This window comes from Pithys albifrons, chromosome 10, assembly GCF_047495875.1.
Source record: "Pithys albifrons albifrons isolate INPA30051 chromosome 10, PitAlb_v1, whole genome shotgun sequence".
Classification (NCBI taxonomy): domain Eukaryota; kingdom Metazoa; phylum Chordata; class Aves; order Passeriformes; family Thamnophilidae; genus Pithys; species Pithys albifrons.
Genome location: NC_092467.1, coordinates 16,714,916 through 16,730,866, shown reverse-complemented (window position 1 = coordinate 16,730,866; position 15,951 = coordinate 16,714,916). Strand labels below are relative to the sequence as shown.

The 15,951-nt window shown below is 37.3% G+C and overlaps 1 protein-coding gene across 7 annotated transcripts in view; it reads right to left on the bottom strand.

Annotated features, from left to right (window-relative positions):
• Positions 1-2,859: 2,859 nt before the first annotated feature.
• Positions 2,860-15,951, bottom strand: part of EVI5 (ecotropic viral integration site 5) — a 79,242-nt gene continuing 66,150 nt past the window's right edge. For all 7 annotated transcript variants that reach the window (XM_071565812.1, XM_071565817.1, XM_071565813.1 and 4 more), the window contains one exon: positions 2,860-4,131. In XM_071565812.1, coding sequence (XP_071421913.1) covers positions 3,826-4,131 — 306 coding nt within the window. In that variant the 3' untranslated portion in view covers positions 2,860-3,825. The remainder of the gene's footprint in view (positions 4,132-15,951) is intronic.

Here is a 15,951-nt window from a genome sequence, read left to right as displayed (position 1 = left end):
CCATCATCAACCAAAACGCTCAGAGAACTACAGAAAATATATTGATGTAATTATAATGATAAAAGTTTTTCACAGAACAAAAATGCACTTAACTGAATCCAGAAATCTGCTGGTGATACATAGCTTTCCTCTTCTCTTTGAATACACAGTTAGTAGCTGGTGCATGACTGAACATAACACCGTAGTTTCCATGTAGATTGTCCTAACCTTTAGGTTGATTTTTCATTTTAGTGTCCAGGACTAGCCTAATGGCTTTGCTAGGAGATTTGCATTCTTCTCTACCTTACCCCAAAATAAGTTACATTATTTGGAGCCTCTACAGGTAAGGGCATTAGCAGCACATCCCATATAAAATGTGGATATTTTTATGCTAACGTATCTTTAGGTCATTCTAGCTTAAAATAGAAATATATGAGCATCAAGTTTCACAAAGTCACTAACATAGTCTCTGATACAGAACAGTGATTACAATAAATAGCCCAGAAGAACATGCAATTCCTCCTGTGCTGCAGTTTCGCAAAAGGGTTGAGCACCAATCCAGTTCAAGAGTACAGAATTTACAAAGTGGTTTTGTTAAATTTATGCAAACTCCTTTGTGAATGCTTCTTTTACTCACTTTCATAGCAATTTATGTTAGTTAATATAGGACATTGGAATTTAGTGGAAAACAGTACTTTGTGGATGTGTATGTAGATGGGGCCTGCGCTTTGTAAAACAGAAAGTGACCAGCATGAACAAAGAGTTGAGCCATGAGTGTGATATGCCACTTCTCATCTTCACAGATGTACTTTCTCCCAAATTGTCATTTCAAATGCTCCACAAATGTTACAAAACTTCTAACATATGAAATGACTTAAGTGAAAAAAGGTCTAACTGTGAATGCTGTTATGATCTGAAACATTTACTCCTCTAGCGTAGAGAAGTTAGAAAATGTCAATGCTGAGGCTTCTCTAATTAGTGAAGACATTTGATTATCAGATCAGAACCATTTTCACTCCCAAACATAACATGTAATTTACACAGAAAGCCCAGATATAGCAGGGCATCCCCCTTCCCTGTTTCACCTGTCTTCTCAGCTGCAGCCCTTACATAGTCAAGACTCTCGAGGTTTCATGTTCATGAGGGTTTTTTGACCATATCCTTTTAAGCATTCTCATTGAGCTTTTACAGTCTGCATTTAAGAACAAATCTGAGCAAACAGCAATGTTTATTAAAAGGTCATGCAAGCAAGGTCATGGTACATAGCACAATTAGTATGTTTTATTTATTGACTAATATTGTCTGTGCTGTTAATGACTTGACATTATTCTGATGCATATTCAGAATACATTCAGAATTATAATACACATAGCAAAGAGATTAGGGTCATTTTTTTGCTAGAAGAGTTGCAGAAAAAACAGGATGATCCTGAACAGCCTCTCTTGGGCTGTCTTCTGAGGATAATCTCTGTATGGCCAGGTCTTCTGAAACTGCAGCATGTCCAGTGACTCATTTTTATCAATATAAGACATGTAGCTAGTTGATTTTTGTGTTTTTCCTTGATATTTTTATTTATGCTGTTATTCAGTGTCACTATTTATTCTATTAGTATACTTTAAAACCACAAAAGTTCAGGAAATAACTCTTGCCCAACTAATCTAATTTGCTATCACCCGAACAGTAAGGCAGTTATTGCAAAATCATAACACTTCACTGTTCAAACAGAGAGGATTTTTATGGCTCTTCAGCTGAATTTTGTGCTTGCCACTATTACAGAACATTACCTTTAAGAGAGGTTTGCAGCTGGTATTGATGACAGGCAACAAGACATTTGTCACCTCTCCTCTCGGGCAACAATGATCCAGGTGCAAACATAAGCCAGCAGATGCTCATGGGAAGGAAAAAAGGCAATTATTACTCATTTATGAACAAAAGTGGTCCTGATTAGGTTTTGCATGAATGAAATTTTCAACAGGGATAAGAATCAGTCAGCTAATCCACGTCAGAGATGGCATTTTGCACAGACTACGTGGGAACTACATATTCACTGGGAGGATGTGGGGAAATTTTGCAGAAATAGTGATGCAAGTTAGGAGCTGCAGAAATCAGTAATTTGGAATTGGTCACTCACCTGCTTTAAGATTAAATTAGATTGCACCTGTGCAGATAATAGTGTTGAGAGGCCCAGAATGGGCTACTCCATTCAGCCTTCTCTCTCATTCTTTGAACATTTGTTACCTCCCCATTGTGCTGTTTCTTTCTGAAAGCACATTGAAAATAAAGGGAAAGGAAATGCCTGATGGGACCAGCAGATGCTTTCAGCAGTTTGCTTCCACACTTGCAATTTTAAACACTACACTGCCTCTCCTGGGCAGCAAGGCAGTGAACATACATGCTGCCTGTCAGTACCTACTTGTGCTTGGCTGGATTTTTACTGAATAGAACAGTTGCAAACATTGTTAAAAAGTCTTAAGGATTGCTTAATTACATAAGATGGCAGTATTAAGAATATTCTTGACTAGAAGGTGTCTGAGAGGGCAAGTAAGTGTTCGTATGACAATAGCAGAATAACTTGTTCTGTTCAAGAAGGTAAGGCCATTTTACTGGATCTCAGTTTTCAGGAGACTGGAGGCAGAACGCTCAGCTCACCTCTTACTGCTTTGCTCAATCACAGCTATTTGATGACAGCACCAACAGCTCATTTCCTACACAGGTCTGCAGTATGAACTGAACATACATACTATCACTGCATTGACCATATTTCATTGGAACTAAGATGAATAATTTTTCACCTTATTTGAACCCATCTACAGACTACAAGTAACTATGTGGTCACCAAGGACTGTACCTTGCAATTGACTAAACAGTAAATGCTGCAACCTTGTTAAATCATGAAAAATTTATTTTCATTACATATACATGAAGGTAAAAGATTTCAGTCAATAGTGTTTGGAACAAGCATTTCTGACATGAGCTTGTTAGTGTAGCTAGGCTGAAACTTAATGTAAAGTTAGTGTTTTGCCTTTATTTAGTAATTCACTTCTAGTGTGTATGTACAGAATTCATTTTCCTGTTAGAATACCAGAGACAGTAATATTGCAACATTTACATTCCTCTTATAAAATGGTGTAATGTACATTTTCAGCTTGGTGTAGATATATAAATATGTACAAAATAAACATTATTGTAATTAATATATTCGGACCAGTTATTATTTAGCAACATCAAAAGCAGATGCACACAGATTTAAGTGAAGATGGTGAAAAACACCTTTACAACATTAGTGACCATTATTTGCATATATGAAGTACTACAGATAAAGGCTTCTCTTTCCAGCCTTCTGTGGGCATCCAGTAACTTTAGTAAAAAAACAGAAGTAGTTGAGAAGCATAAGATAATTTTATATATATGTGTGTCATGATCAGACGGTTTACAAGGATCCATCTTGATCACAAAAGGATAACAATGTAAAACATACACTTTTGTTCAGAGCATAAAATATTGCACAAAAGCAATTTCTGTTGAGGAAAATAATTCCTGTGTGAACAGCAAAAATGGTTCTTATGCACTAAAGAAACAATATATTTGCAGTTTCTAAACCAAAGAACATTCAGTAATACTGTCAGAACTGTCATCCATCAGCTTCTTCTGAGCCTGCTTTATGGCAATGGTATGTCATTAACAAGATTTGGCAAAGAGAGAAGGCAGATAGACAGTATATTATGTGTTTGTCACAGGCCAGACCAGATCCAGTAGTTGCCTAAGCTAATGGGTCGATGGTTTCGGTTACTTGACAATTTCAGCCTTAAAGAAATATGAAATTTTCAGTGCTTGTCACAGTGATAATCACACAGTAGTAGAGTAAGATTCCATTCTTCTCTGCTTAGAAACCATCTTGTCCGAATTCCCAGTGGGAAGGGCACTTTCCTCAGTATCACTGTCACTGCTGTCTACAAGTGTGTGATCCAAAGCCATCTGACCAGTCCTCCTGGGTAGATGAAAGTTCACCCCACTCTCCTGTATGGAGTTAGTTATAAAATCTTCATCAGAAGAATGAAATGATTCATCGTCTCCTGTGAAATGGTTGACAATGTGAATCCCATCAAAAGTGGGTTGGTCTGAGAAGTCTCTCTGGCCTTTTAGACATTTGATCTGTTAGAAAAAGTGGGAGTTGACAGTTAATCAGAGATCAAGAGTCCAGTACTAAAAAACCCCAAACAACCAAAACCAAACCAAAACCCCAAGCACATTTTCAAGAAATGTATCCTTGAACTCTTAGCGGATAAAATTAAATTCTAGATCTGAAAGTAGCACATTTGATGATCACTTCAAGTACTACAGTTTTAAGGCTTAATAATCAAGGTACCTAGAATCAGTAATGACAGTTTCCTCTATTTCCTGCATCTTTAATATCCCCACAAGGATGTTTTCTATTTTCTAGAGTGGCCTCTTTGTTTTGACAGGACTTTTGGCTTCCACATCTTACTTTTACAGCTCCATTCTTTCCTGTATCATCTGACTTCTCACTTGAGACGAGAAAGTCTTTCTCCTTTTCCAAAGAGCAGGGTCACAAGTGAATAGTGCCAGTTTCACACAGGCACAGAAGAAAATCCCAGAGAATTTGTTTGGTTCTGTCTACATTGCAAGATTATCTTAATTATCTAGTTCAGATCCAATGCAATTTCAGATCAAGTAGTATGAGAGAAACATCTTTTTTACAGCACAAATAGATTGTAGTTGCAATTTTAAGAGAACATCAAACAAGACAAAAAGGATTGTCAGACCACAGACAGAAAATATTTTAATTCAATGCACTATTTGGGACACTATTACAACCATGCATCCAAGCTATTCAAAACTAAAACCTAAAGTGCTGAAGTCTGCTGTTAATTTAATAAAAAATAACTGCAGCTCAGGGAAGACATTCCAGAGGTGGGTTGGTTTTGTGGTGTTTTTGTTTGTTTTAGAATTTCACTTTTATTAGCTTCTAATAGCAACTATCTCAGGGTCAGTTTGACAGACTAAGAGTATTATGATAAAAAATCCTGAGGATGCAGAAAGGCATTAAAATGGATTACAGAACCTTCCTAATGTCACTCTAAAAGCTTAAAACAGCAGATGCACCAAGTGCTACTTTGTAAGCAACTTTTCACAGTAAGAGACCTGGAGAATAGGCAGAATAAAATGCCTGAAGAGTTTCTTTACAGAAATCTATTTGGTGTTTCAGAAATCTGAAGCAGTGTTCATTTTAGTAAATAACAAGTGCACGTGTGTCCTCAGTATTGACACCAATGGCGGATTTTTACCTGTCCATTTGGGCAAGAAGGAATCTCTGTACTTACCATGGGCTTGTGCAGAAGATGAGAAAGAGAAAGGAGTTGAAAAAAGATCACAAGAGTCATGATCATGCTAGAAGCCATTAAATCACATGTTAACAGCATGTAAAAGCTCCAGCTTTTCATGTTATATCAGAATATCCCTGTTAGGAATATGGGTGCATGCTATAGATCTAAATCTTGTTTACCTTGTGTACTAACATTAGTTTTTTGCATTTTCTTCACATACACATTGGCTGCAGTTGTTTCATGAGGATTTCACATGTGTAAAGGCAAACAAAACAGAGTTCCACACATGCACAGCATAACTCATAATGTAAGCAAAATCAGCTTATGCCAAATATTAGATACTGGACAGTAACATGTACATAATTTTTACTAGCTTATATACACCTCGATAGAGAAAACCTGATACAGACAATTCTTGTGTTACTTAGAAATATTATCCCTGAAAATATCCTGTAATATGATCAGATTAGCTGCCACATGAATTTTCCAAAACAGCTATCAATTTTAGTCACTAAGAAAATAAAACAGAGAAACCCAACAATTTCTCTCCACCCTCACCACAGGAAAAAAAAAAGATTCACTGTACAAGTGACTATAAACTTCATATTAGAGTAAGAAATTATATGCTTTTAGGTCTGCAGAGTTAAGCCATTGGTACACCTGAAATTATAAAGCCGATACTCAATGTTAGCTGTTTTGAACACTCAGAAAGCCAAGCCAATGACCTCAACTGTTTTCCTGGAGACTTAAACACGATACCTTTAGATGAATATTAGTTAGGTAACTTGACAAAATCATGGTTTCACAGGTTTAGGCAGTAACCTTTCCAAATGAGTCTGTGGCAAATGCTGTTGGTGAAAAAATTGTGAATAGACAAAGCCTTTGGCAGTTCCTAAAGGAAGCCTGGGAAAACATTGTTTTGTTATCTTTGTGCATCCTTTCATTAGAACAACAAATCTGTAACCTTCCAGAAACACTTCTCATCTACAGCTTTATACTTGCCTGCCTTTTCTCTCAAGTACTCCTCGCATCCAAGGAAAAACAGATTGTTAGGAAGAAACGTGAACATACTGCAGAGAATACACATGACATGTCTGTCAGGGGTCACAGAGTGCAGTAACTTCTGTCTGCTTGAGACAGGGCTGCCTAGCCAGAAGCACAAACACTGTAGAATTTGTTTGTATTATGAGGATCAACAGGCTGAAGAGCACCAGTGCTGCAGAGGGCACTGGCGGCCTGACAGACAGGAGGCTGAACATGAATCCACACTGTCCCTGGGCAGTGGGGAAGGCCAACAGCACACTGGGCTGCACTTCCAAGGGTACAGGCAGGGCCTCATGGGAATGGATTCGTATGTGGCTCTTGTTAGACTGCACGTGTCCTCTGCTGCACCTGCTGCCTTATGCCTTCCTCAGTACAAGACATTAATGATCGGCACAAAGACAGGTAAGGAGCAGAAGCTTGTACTTTAAGCTAACAGAGAGCTGGTTCTTCACTGAAATGCATGGTGGAAGAGGAGACATTGACCATAACACAAAACACAAAGTTGTGTTTGAATATGAAGGGAGAATATTTGCTACATGGCTAGCTAAGAATTAGAATAGGTTGTTTAGAGACTCTGGACTCTTCATGTCAGTAAGTTTCAACACCCAACTGACAAGGCCCTAAGCAACCTGCTTTGAATTCAGTGTTGGTCCTGTTTTGAGCAGGCAGTTGGACTGGAGACCTCCTGGGGTCCCTTCCAACCCAGTTCTGTGAGATGTGTGAAAAGCACAGGCAGTGGGATGGATATCACTGCTCCTTATGGCACCCATTTGAGCTTGAGAAGTTGAAATACTTTGTCCCTGTCAAAGTTGTTGCACTTCTTAAAGATCCAAATGCTGTCATTTGATTCCAAATGCTTTTATATTAAATGCCAGTACTAAATGTCTGTATTCATCACAAAACTTAGTCTTCAACAGAATCTTACTAATTAGAAGTATGTAATTTGCATCTTGAAAATACTTGAGTTGTTTTTCAATTGAAGGTAGAATCTGTTTTGCATTGACTTTTTTAAACTGCAGTGTTGATGAAAGCAACTCATCTTCAAGGAATTAAAGTTACACAACAGAATAGTTGAGAACAGCTGTGCACTATTTCCAACTTTGTGTAGTTTCAGAGTTGAAGATAGTTCAGGGGCACCTCAATCCAATATTGTTCAGGAGCATTTCTGAAGGAGCCTGATTATTTGCGATTTCTGTTGCAAGACTTCTCAAAGCATTTGAAACAACTTGCAGACAATGAGATTGCAGTGGTCAATGCCACCAGCATAACGCTCTAAAATGAAGTTTTGCTCTCTGATGTAACTTTACAGTCTGGCAAGTGAAGCTCTGGACTTCTAACAGAGAAAGCACTACCTTTTTTCAAGGCAGGAACATTACTGTCCTGTTGGTCCACCAGTCCAATATCGTATCTCCAACAGTGACAACAGGACTTTGATATTACCAAGCCCCCATCCACTTGTACAGAAGCAGTTGTAGCAAATACGAGTGCAATCTTTCTGGCTGGTTCAGCATATCCTTATAGACCAGATAGCTGTCCATGACTGATTATTTTATTTACTCTACCTCCACAGCTTCCTGTGGCAGTAAGTTCCAGAAATTCCTTTATTTGTTTTAAACTAATCTACTTGTTTTGGTAACTGCTCCCAAATTCTAATAATGTAGGAACAAATGGTGAAAAGCAGTTCTTTGGTCAGGATTCTGAAAGTCACATCACAATGCCTCCCTTATATCTCTGTCTAAAACAGATGAGTTCCAAACCTTTTTAGCCTTGTGAGCAGGCAGTGATCAAGACAACTGATCATTTCAGTTGCCTTTTAACTTCCCTGCAGACATTCTTTAAACTCTCTACATCCATCTAGAAACCCAGTGGCAATACAACCCCCTTTATTTGCTTTTTAATATACTTCCTATTGATGCCCAACATTGCCTAGTCCAATTGGTTGCTACTCTATGCTAAGCCAGTGCTGTCACAGGACTCTCAATACTAACTTGAAAATACCTTTCCCAGTTTGTAACTACCAATTTTGTGCTTGCCATTGTGTAGGTAATGGCTTTGATTTTGCAAGTGATGAACCACCTTATTCACACTGAAGCTCATCTGTCACTTTTCTAAGACAGACTTGAGATTCCTGCTGTCAGTGTTTCACTTGAACATGGAAAAAGAGCTTAAAGTAGGAACTGAAGCATTAAGCCAAGATTTGCCATTCCTGTAGCCAAGCATATCAAGACAATGTGAAATCCGACAAAGGACTTGGAATGCAGAATGTCTGGCCCTGACCTGAACATACACGCCCACACCCCGGTTCTACTCTGTCTTTTTCCCTGAAGGAAAAACAACCCTTTTTCTTGTAGCCATGTTGAACAGAGTATGGACTTATAACCCAGGGTCTGTTACTTCTGTTCTCTTTTGTACAAAGAGTCAAAATTGGTGTAAAGGCTTTCAGTTTTGGGTCTGGCCCTCCTTCATGTGAAGGGAATCACATCTCTGTCACTCCAATAAGTGACATTTAAACAAACTTGTTTCTTACTCTTTCAGTTTTGCAAGAATCTCAAATCTGATCACATCTATTAAAAAGGCAATCAATAAAAAACGAGGTCTGTTAAACCCATGTGTGTTGCTTTTAATTCTCAAATCCACATCATATTGTTGACTGCAGCTTCCAATCCAGTTTTCACTACAGCACATTCACATGGTCTTTAGGGGATTTCAAAGAGTTAATAACATTATGTGACCAAAATGTATGTCATCATTATCCCTTCAAAATCCAGCTCAATCAAGAACAGAATCTTAGTAATATGTGCATTTATATACCTTCTTGTGCCTAAAGAATTCAGCATTTCAAAGACAAACGTTAGTTGTACATACTCTTAACAGCTAACATTTGTATTTCCACAAATTCAGAAGAGCTGAAAAAAGGCTAACAATGAGATCCTTGAACCTCAGAATAAACTTTCTTACCTGATGCTGACTGCCTCATCAAGCCAGGCATGAAGGAGAAACAGTAGAGAGAAATTTAGAAGTTTTAAAACAATGCAAAAGGTCTTCTACATTATAGGATCGTAGTTTGTAGGGTGCTAGTCAGTTGCAAACAAGTTATACTTCTAAGTACCTTTGTTTTTTTTAACTAGAGAACATATGTCAGATTTTCAAGTGGGACTCTGTGAAAGAGGTCTACTTAAGCTCTGGAAGAGATTTTTATGTTATAACCTGCAAGGTTTTTTAAAGCTATGAGTTCAGCAGTGAAAACTCATCAAACTAGAATGCTACTGTCTGCTGTCTTTGAAAGGCTTCAGTAATAATTCTTGAAATTAACTCAATTCTGAAGTAGTAAAGACAAGGTTTAACAAAGCTTGCCAATACATATTTAATATAATCACAGCAGAATAACTAAGCAATACACAAGTGAGTTCAAAATAGCATAAAAATATGACCACTGCCTTGGGTGAATAAAATTGGGTTTGGCAGAAAGCAAGATGTTAAATTTTTATTTAAGAATAAAGATACTGAATTTTCAGTGATTTTACTTATAGCAAGAGGAATCTAAAATTCTTTATTTTTCTTTACCTTAGTAACGGTTGGAACTCTTCATAAGATTTCCTACTTAAAAACCAAACTTGATTCAAAAGAAAACTAGAATGTTGCTGAAACTATGTTCTAGCTGAAGAAAAAAGCGTCATAAGCATTTTCAAATATCTGTCCTATAATTCATAAAAACATTTGTCAACTTAGCAAGATGAAAATAGAGATTTGGAAGTCAAAACCTAATTACAAGCCAATAAAAAAAATTAAGTACTTAGAGCACCCTCAGCTGAATTAATGGAAAATAACTTGTCATTTGTGAAACATGCCAGTCCAGACAAGTAGCAGCACAGCAGGTACTACAATGCAGAAACATTTCTGCACATGCACACAAGGGAAATGAACAGTGTTATGGTTGCAGGCCTCTCCATGCTACTTTCTCACTTCCATGAACACAGGCAGCTCCTTAGATACCTTAAACTCTCTGAAGGCCATTTTTAAGCACATGGTTGAGCCACATTCATACTGAAACCATCACAACATGAACACTGCACAGTGGAGACAACGTGAGCTGAACGAAGGGTTGCAGAAACTAATACTAGCAATTGTCTAAAGCGATTCTTAACAAGTGGAATGGCTGTACAGCTACAGTGCAAATGGGACTTCTAAACTTTCCCAACACAATCAGCTTCCCTACACGAAATGGACTGCTAGGCATGTATTGTGACAGAATTGTATCAGAGCATTGTAATGAAAGCCACTGCTTATTGATCTTTGAATAGTCTTGATACTTAAAAAAAGATATTAAGTGTGGTTTAATCAGTCCTGCAAGAAAGAAAAAGTTTAAAGCAAAAACCAGACCAGCTTTAAAAGATACTCTTCGTTTTCCTCAACCGTGAGGCAGTTTTTCCCCAAACATACAGACTGTACACAAGAGACACAGGATAATCTTTTGAGAACTTCCTGACAATTTGTGTAGCTCCAGATTACATGTAAAATAAGATTATGGGTAAAAATCAACAACATACACTGCATAAAATACAATATTCTTTGTTTAGAAGTAGTGACACATTCTCTAACAAAAAACTTTTAAAAATTATGATAAATTAGCAATGTGTTATCTTAATAACAAAGACAAAGCTCAAAGTTGTGGCTTTTATTTCAGTGTCAGTGAGTTTCCTGTTTCACTTCAGTTAGCATTAAGGGCTTTTTTCTAAAGCCATCGCTATAAATGCAGCCATGATTAGGATTAACAGCTTCTAAATAACAGCCACGGTCAGTGCCAGACAAGGGTCATTCTTGGAAATTACTGATGATTCAAGAAGACCAAACCAACCAGATGGAGAATCCAGGAACTCCCATTTACTCTATTTGCTCCCACTACCCAATCACTGTTGTCCCTCCTGAGGAAGGGACACACCCTGGACTCATGGAAAGGTACCAGCTGGAAGGAAGTGTATGGGCTTCTCTTCCTTGATATTCATATGAAAGATGCAGTGATGGGCCTTCCCCACAGTCTCTCACCAAAGCCATTCTGGATTCTCCAATGCTGTATCTACCTCTAGAGATTTAAAAACTGAAATGTAGACCTCAAAATATGTTTGTAAGACCTGAAAATATATCCAGAGAATATGTTAAAAAGGAGGAGCAAGGGAAAGAGAAATCATGATGAATCCTTTTTTTCCTTTTGCTGTGAGGCAAACAAGTAAGATCAGCAACAATCTTAGTACAGAAATTCAGGAAATAGGTCACATCTTCATTTATTGCTTTCACATATTTGTCTTTTTATTTTCTTTTCAATTTAAAATATCTAAACTCTTCCAGAACAACTGAGTCTTCTCAGATTCCCTAAAGATGTTCTTCTTCATTGTAAAATCTGAATAATTTTGAAATTGCTACAATAGACAATTACATTCTCAAATAGGAAGTGTTACTACACAGTTCTCTTTACAGCTCCTTTCCTTAAGATTTATTTTGTATCAAAAGGTAAACAAAACTCGAGCAAATTAGCTAAATTTTGCTGAAATGAAGTTGTTCAACACACTCTAACGGATGTTGAAGAATCACGGACATAGGAGGAAAGTGAAGGCATTTCAAAAGGCATTTTAAAACTCTGGAAAACTATTTCAAGGAGGTTTTACAACACTGCTAACATGGACAAGAATACTTGTCCCCCTTGTAGTTCACCTAAACTAAAAATATTAAAGTTAGCCTGAAGTGTTTGTGGTGGGAGTTTGACATAAATTTGGGGTTTAGCGGACTGGAGCCACCACTACATAGTTCTATGGTTTGTCTTTGCTTTTGCTTTCCCCTCACCCCTAAAGGGTATTTGTAAGGCAGCACTGTTAAAAGTTAAACACCCTAAAGACTCTCTGGACTAACTTGGGGTTTTTTTCCATCTATTGTAGGCTTAAAGGCAACAGTCATGAGGTACTACAACATTAGATGGATCTGCCCCACTCGTCATTAACTCTCTGGAATCCAAGATTAGGTAAGTGATGAATTACTAGTGTCCTGTTTAAGGAAATTACCTTTGTTTTTGAAACTTGTACTTTTAAAAGGATGACCAGGAATAACCCACTGGTATACAACCTGAAATATTTATCTCAAAGGAGCTTTGCAGACCACATCACTAAACAGAGTTCAAACCACTGCAGTCTGTTCTAAGTGAAACACGTAAGAGCAGCAAAAAATTTCCAAGACTGAGTAATTTCAGGTTTCTGGTTTTTTTTTTTATAGCATTTAAATATTTGGCCTCTGTTTTAAATTGTCAGCTTCTGTAAGTCATATATAGTCTTACAGTAACACAATAAGCATTACAAAATCCCTAATGATGTCAGGAAGTTTAAATAAAGTCTATGAAACAGTTTTAATGCATTAAAAGAAAGCTCATCTCCAGTTTTCCAGCTGTTTATTTTATGGTGCTCTGAACGTACTCCTACATTCCTTAAGTTTTATAAAAAAGCACTTTTTCAACATTATCATTTGGAGAGCACTTGAGCCAAAAGGAAATATGATGTTAAATATATGTTGTATATCAGTTTTACCAGAGATGAGACTGCTGTATTGTAAACGTGACAAAGATTAAAAACCAGCAACAAGTGTTCAGACCAGAAGGTTTCCAGTGAATCAGAACAGGAAACCAGTAAAGCGATCAATGGGAGGTCACGACTTTTTGATCCCTGCACTGCATGGTTAAAGAATCTGGTTTTGATCTAGTGCTGTGTAATCAAGTTAAACTTTGAAGTTTAGTATCAAATATGCAACTGAAATAGCAACAGTGCTAAGGAATACCCAACTCTTACACTATTCTCAGAAGAAGTCAGTATTTGGTAACTGTAAGTCAGGTTTTATTTCTTGAGGGAATTTTTCTAAGATCCGACAGGTTTGTTGTAATGAGATTGCATGCAGTTCCAAAGAAAGTGCCAAGCTACAGGCCAACAAATTTTCCTTCCACCTACCAACTAGTTATTTATAGAAAGTTCCCAGAAACTCTTTCTACAAGAAGCTCTGACAGAAATGTTTATTTGGAGTGAGGACATGACGACAAAATATTTTAAAAGAGCAGTATAATCACAGTGAATGTGCAGCAATCATTATATCCAAGGAAATACTTAAGTCTCAATGTTCCTTTGCACTGTATGCATCTGTAAACACAAACAGTACTGAAACCTCAAGCATTAACTAGAATGGACTGGCTGATAGAGAGACTGAAAATATACCCATTCCAGGCAACAGTTACAGGAAATGATCATTTCACACTTTTACTCTGTCCTTTTAAAGCACAGGTTAAACTCAGAATTTTTAAATGTAGTAAGTAAAACTTTTGACACTACTTTCATCTGTGCTGACTGCCCCCACTTTTCCACTGCTTGCCCTACTTATATTCAGATAAGTTTACAGACACCTATTACAAAATAATACATAGCAGTCCTCTCCTGAACTTGTTTGTCACATAGCAGGCATCTCTGCATGGCTGCTAGCACTCAATATTTGCACTCAGATAAACCAGTAGAACCTTGATTCCTCCACTTTTCAATCCCCAAAACTTGATTTACAGGAAGAAACACACAACAGACCCTGACACAGCTCTAATTAGTACAGCAAGACAGGTCACAGAGCTTCAACAATCAAGAACAGTATTCCCAAGTCAATGATAACTGTATCTATAATCAGTTTACTTGCTTTGGCCATCCAGACAAACTCTAAAGAAGGACACAGGATAGCTAGTTATATTAATTTTTAATGCTGCAATCAAGAAATATTATATTGCTCAGCAAGACAGGTCTGAGTTTTGATACAGTTGAATACAGTTGGGGGAAAAATAGGGGGAAAATGTTTGTAAAAATAATCACCAATCTTCATTTTGTTAATCACTGAATCTGATCTGTCACCAGTGGCAGTGAAACAGTTAAGATTCATACCTAAAACCATTGCCCTCATCCAAGTAAACAAAGACATACCTGTTCCATTTGAGGACAGATTACATCACTGTCCTGGTTACACTCTTCACATTTAGAGATTTCCTTCACCCTCTCAAGAGATGAAAATTACTTTGTTGATGATGTTGTTACTGGTGGGGAAGGGAGAGGAATCAACCTTACCTGGTGCAAAAACGAAGATGGACTTTGTGGCCAGAGATTCATGGAATGAAGTACCATCATTAAGGAATCAAGCCTATGATTTTGGGCAAGTGTAACAGGTCTATGTTGATAACACTCTGACCATCCAAAGTTAATCAAATTAAACAAACAATGTTCATAAAATACACAGAGATTCCACTGTGCCTTCCTTCTGCCTGTTGATTGCTTTGTTTAACCAGACAGTTTCTAAAACTAGTTGCTTTATTAAGAGCAACTAAACTGGAGAAAGTTACTGGATAATTAAGACTCCCAATCTGATCAGTCTTCCACTTGTGTAACAATCTGGTCATTGTCAAGCCAGTTTAACATCTCTGACTCTTAAGGACAAGCTGAGCTAAAGGAATAAAGCAATTCACTTTTCTAAAGCATAGAGTATATATTTAACTATCCTTTGCAGACAAAGCTGCTACATTAGATTGGGTGTTTGCAAACCACATGACCTCACAAGCGCTATCTTATCACATCACAGGTTCCTCAGACTGACCACAACCACTTAAATCAGACCCTGTCAGCACGGAGGCTCTGTAACTTTGGCACATACTAGTACAGCAACTACATTTTTAGCTGTCCAGCAGCCTTGCAAGAACTTTACTTGTGGGGAGGGAAAAATCTGATCATCTCTTGTCCAACTGTGCTTGCAAGATATGGTAAAAGAAAAGCACATGATTTATTGTGCTATAAACCTCCACCACAAGTTGAAATGCTTACTCTGTAAATCTGAGGGCTAACATATTTCCTTTCAGGGACATTTCTCATCAAGAAAGAAAACATCTACAGAGAGCCATGTATTTTGAAAGCATTTGTCTAGCAAAACAAACTATTACAAGATGTTATTGTGATTCTGTTCTGTATTGAGAATCAAGTGCTTTGCAAGAGTTAATACATGACTTATAACCAACATTACAACTTTACTAAGAACTATGAAGGAAAAACAATGTAAAAATTAACTGAAATAAATCCCACAAAGCTTAGTTGGTTTTATGGAAGCAAACAAGTAAAATGACAATTTCCAAGAGACAAATATACATGTGCTTGTACTATATGAAAAGCAAATAGTACGCTCCTTCAAGAAAAAAGCAGGGGGAAAATAAGTTGTTAAGAGATTGAGTGAAAGAGCATTGTATCTAATAAAAATATTACAGGGAGATTACTAGGGCTTTTTGGTCTTGATATTCTTGCCTTAGTTCTAGTGAAAGAAACGTTACCTGTTTCTGAGGTACCTAAACAGTGATAAACCTGATCTCTTGTTCACTGATATGACCTGATCCACCACTATCCATCACCCTCTGTCTTCAGAGACCTTGAAAAAAATTCTAGTAGGCTGAACTTTAACTAGGATTCACTTTCCCCACTTAATCCTCCTACTCCCTTACTCAAAGCTATGTTATTCACCCCCAAGTTATTTACTGTGCTTCTGAATG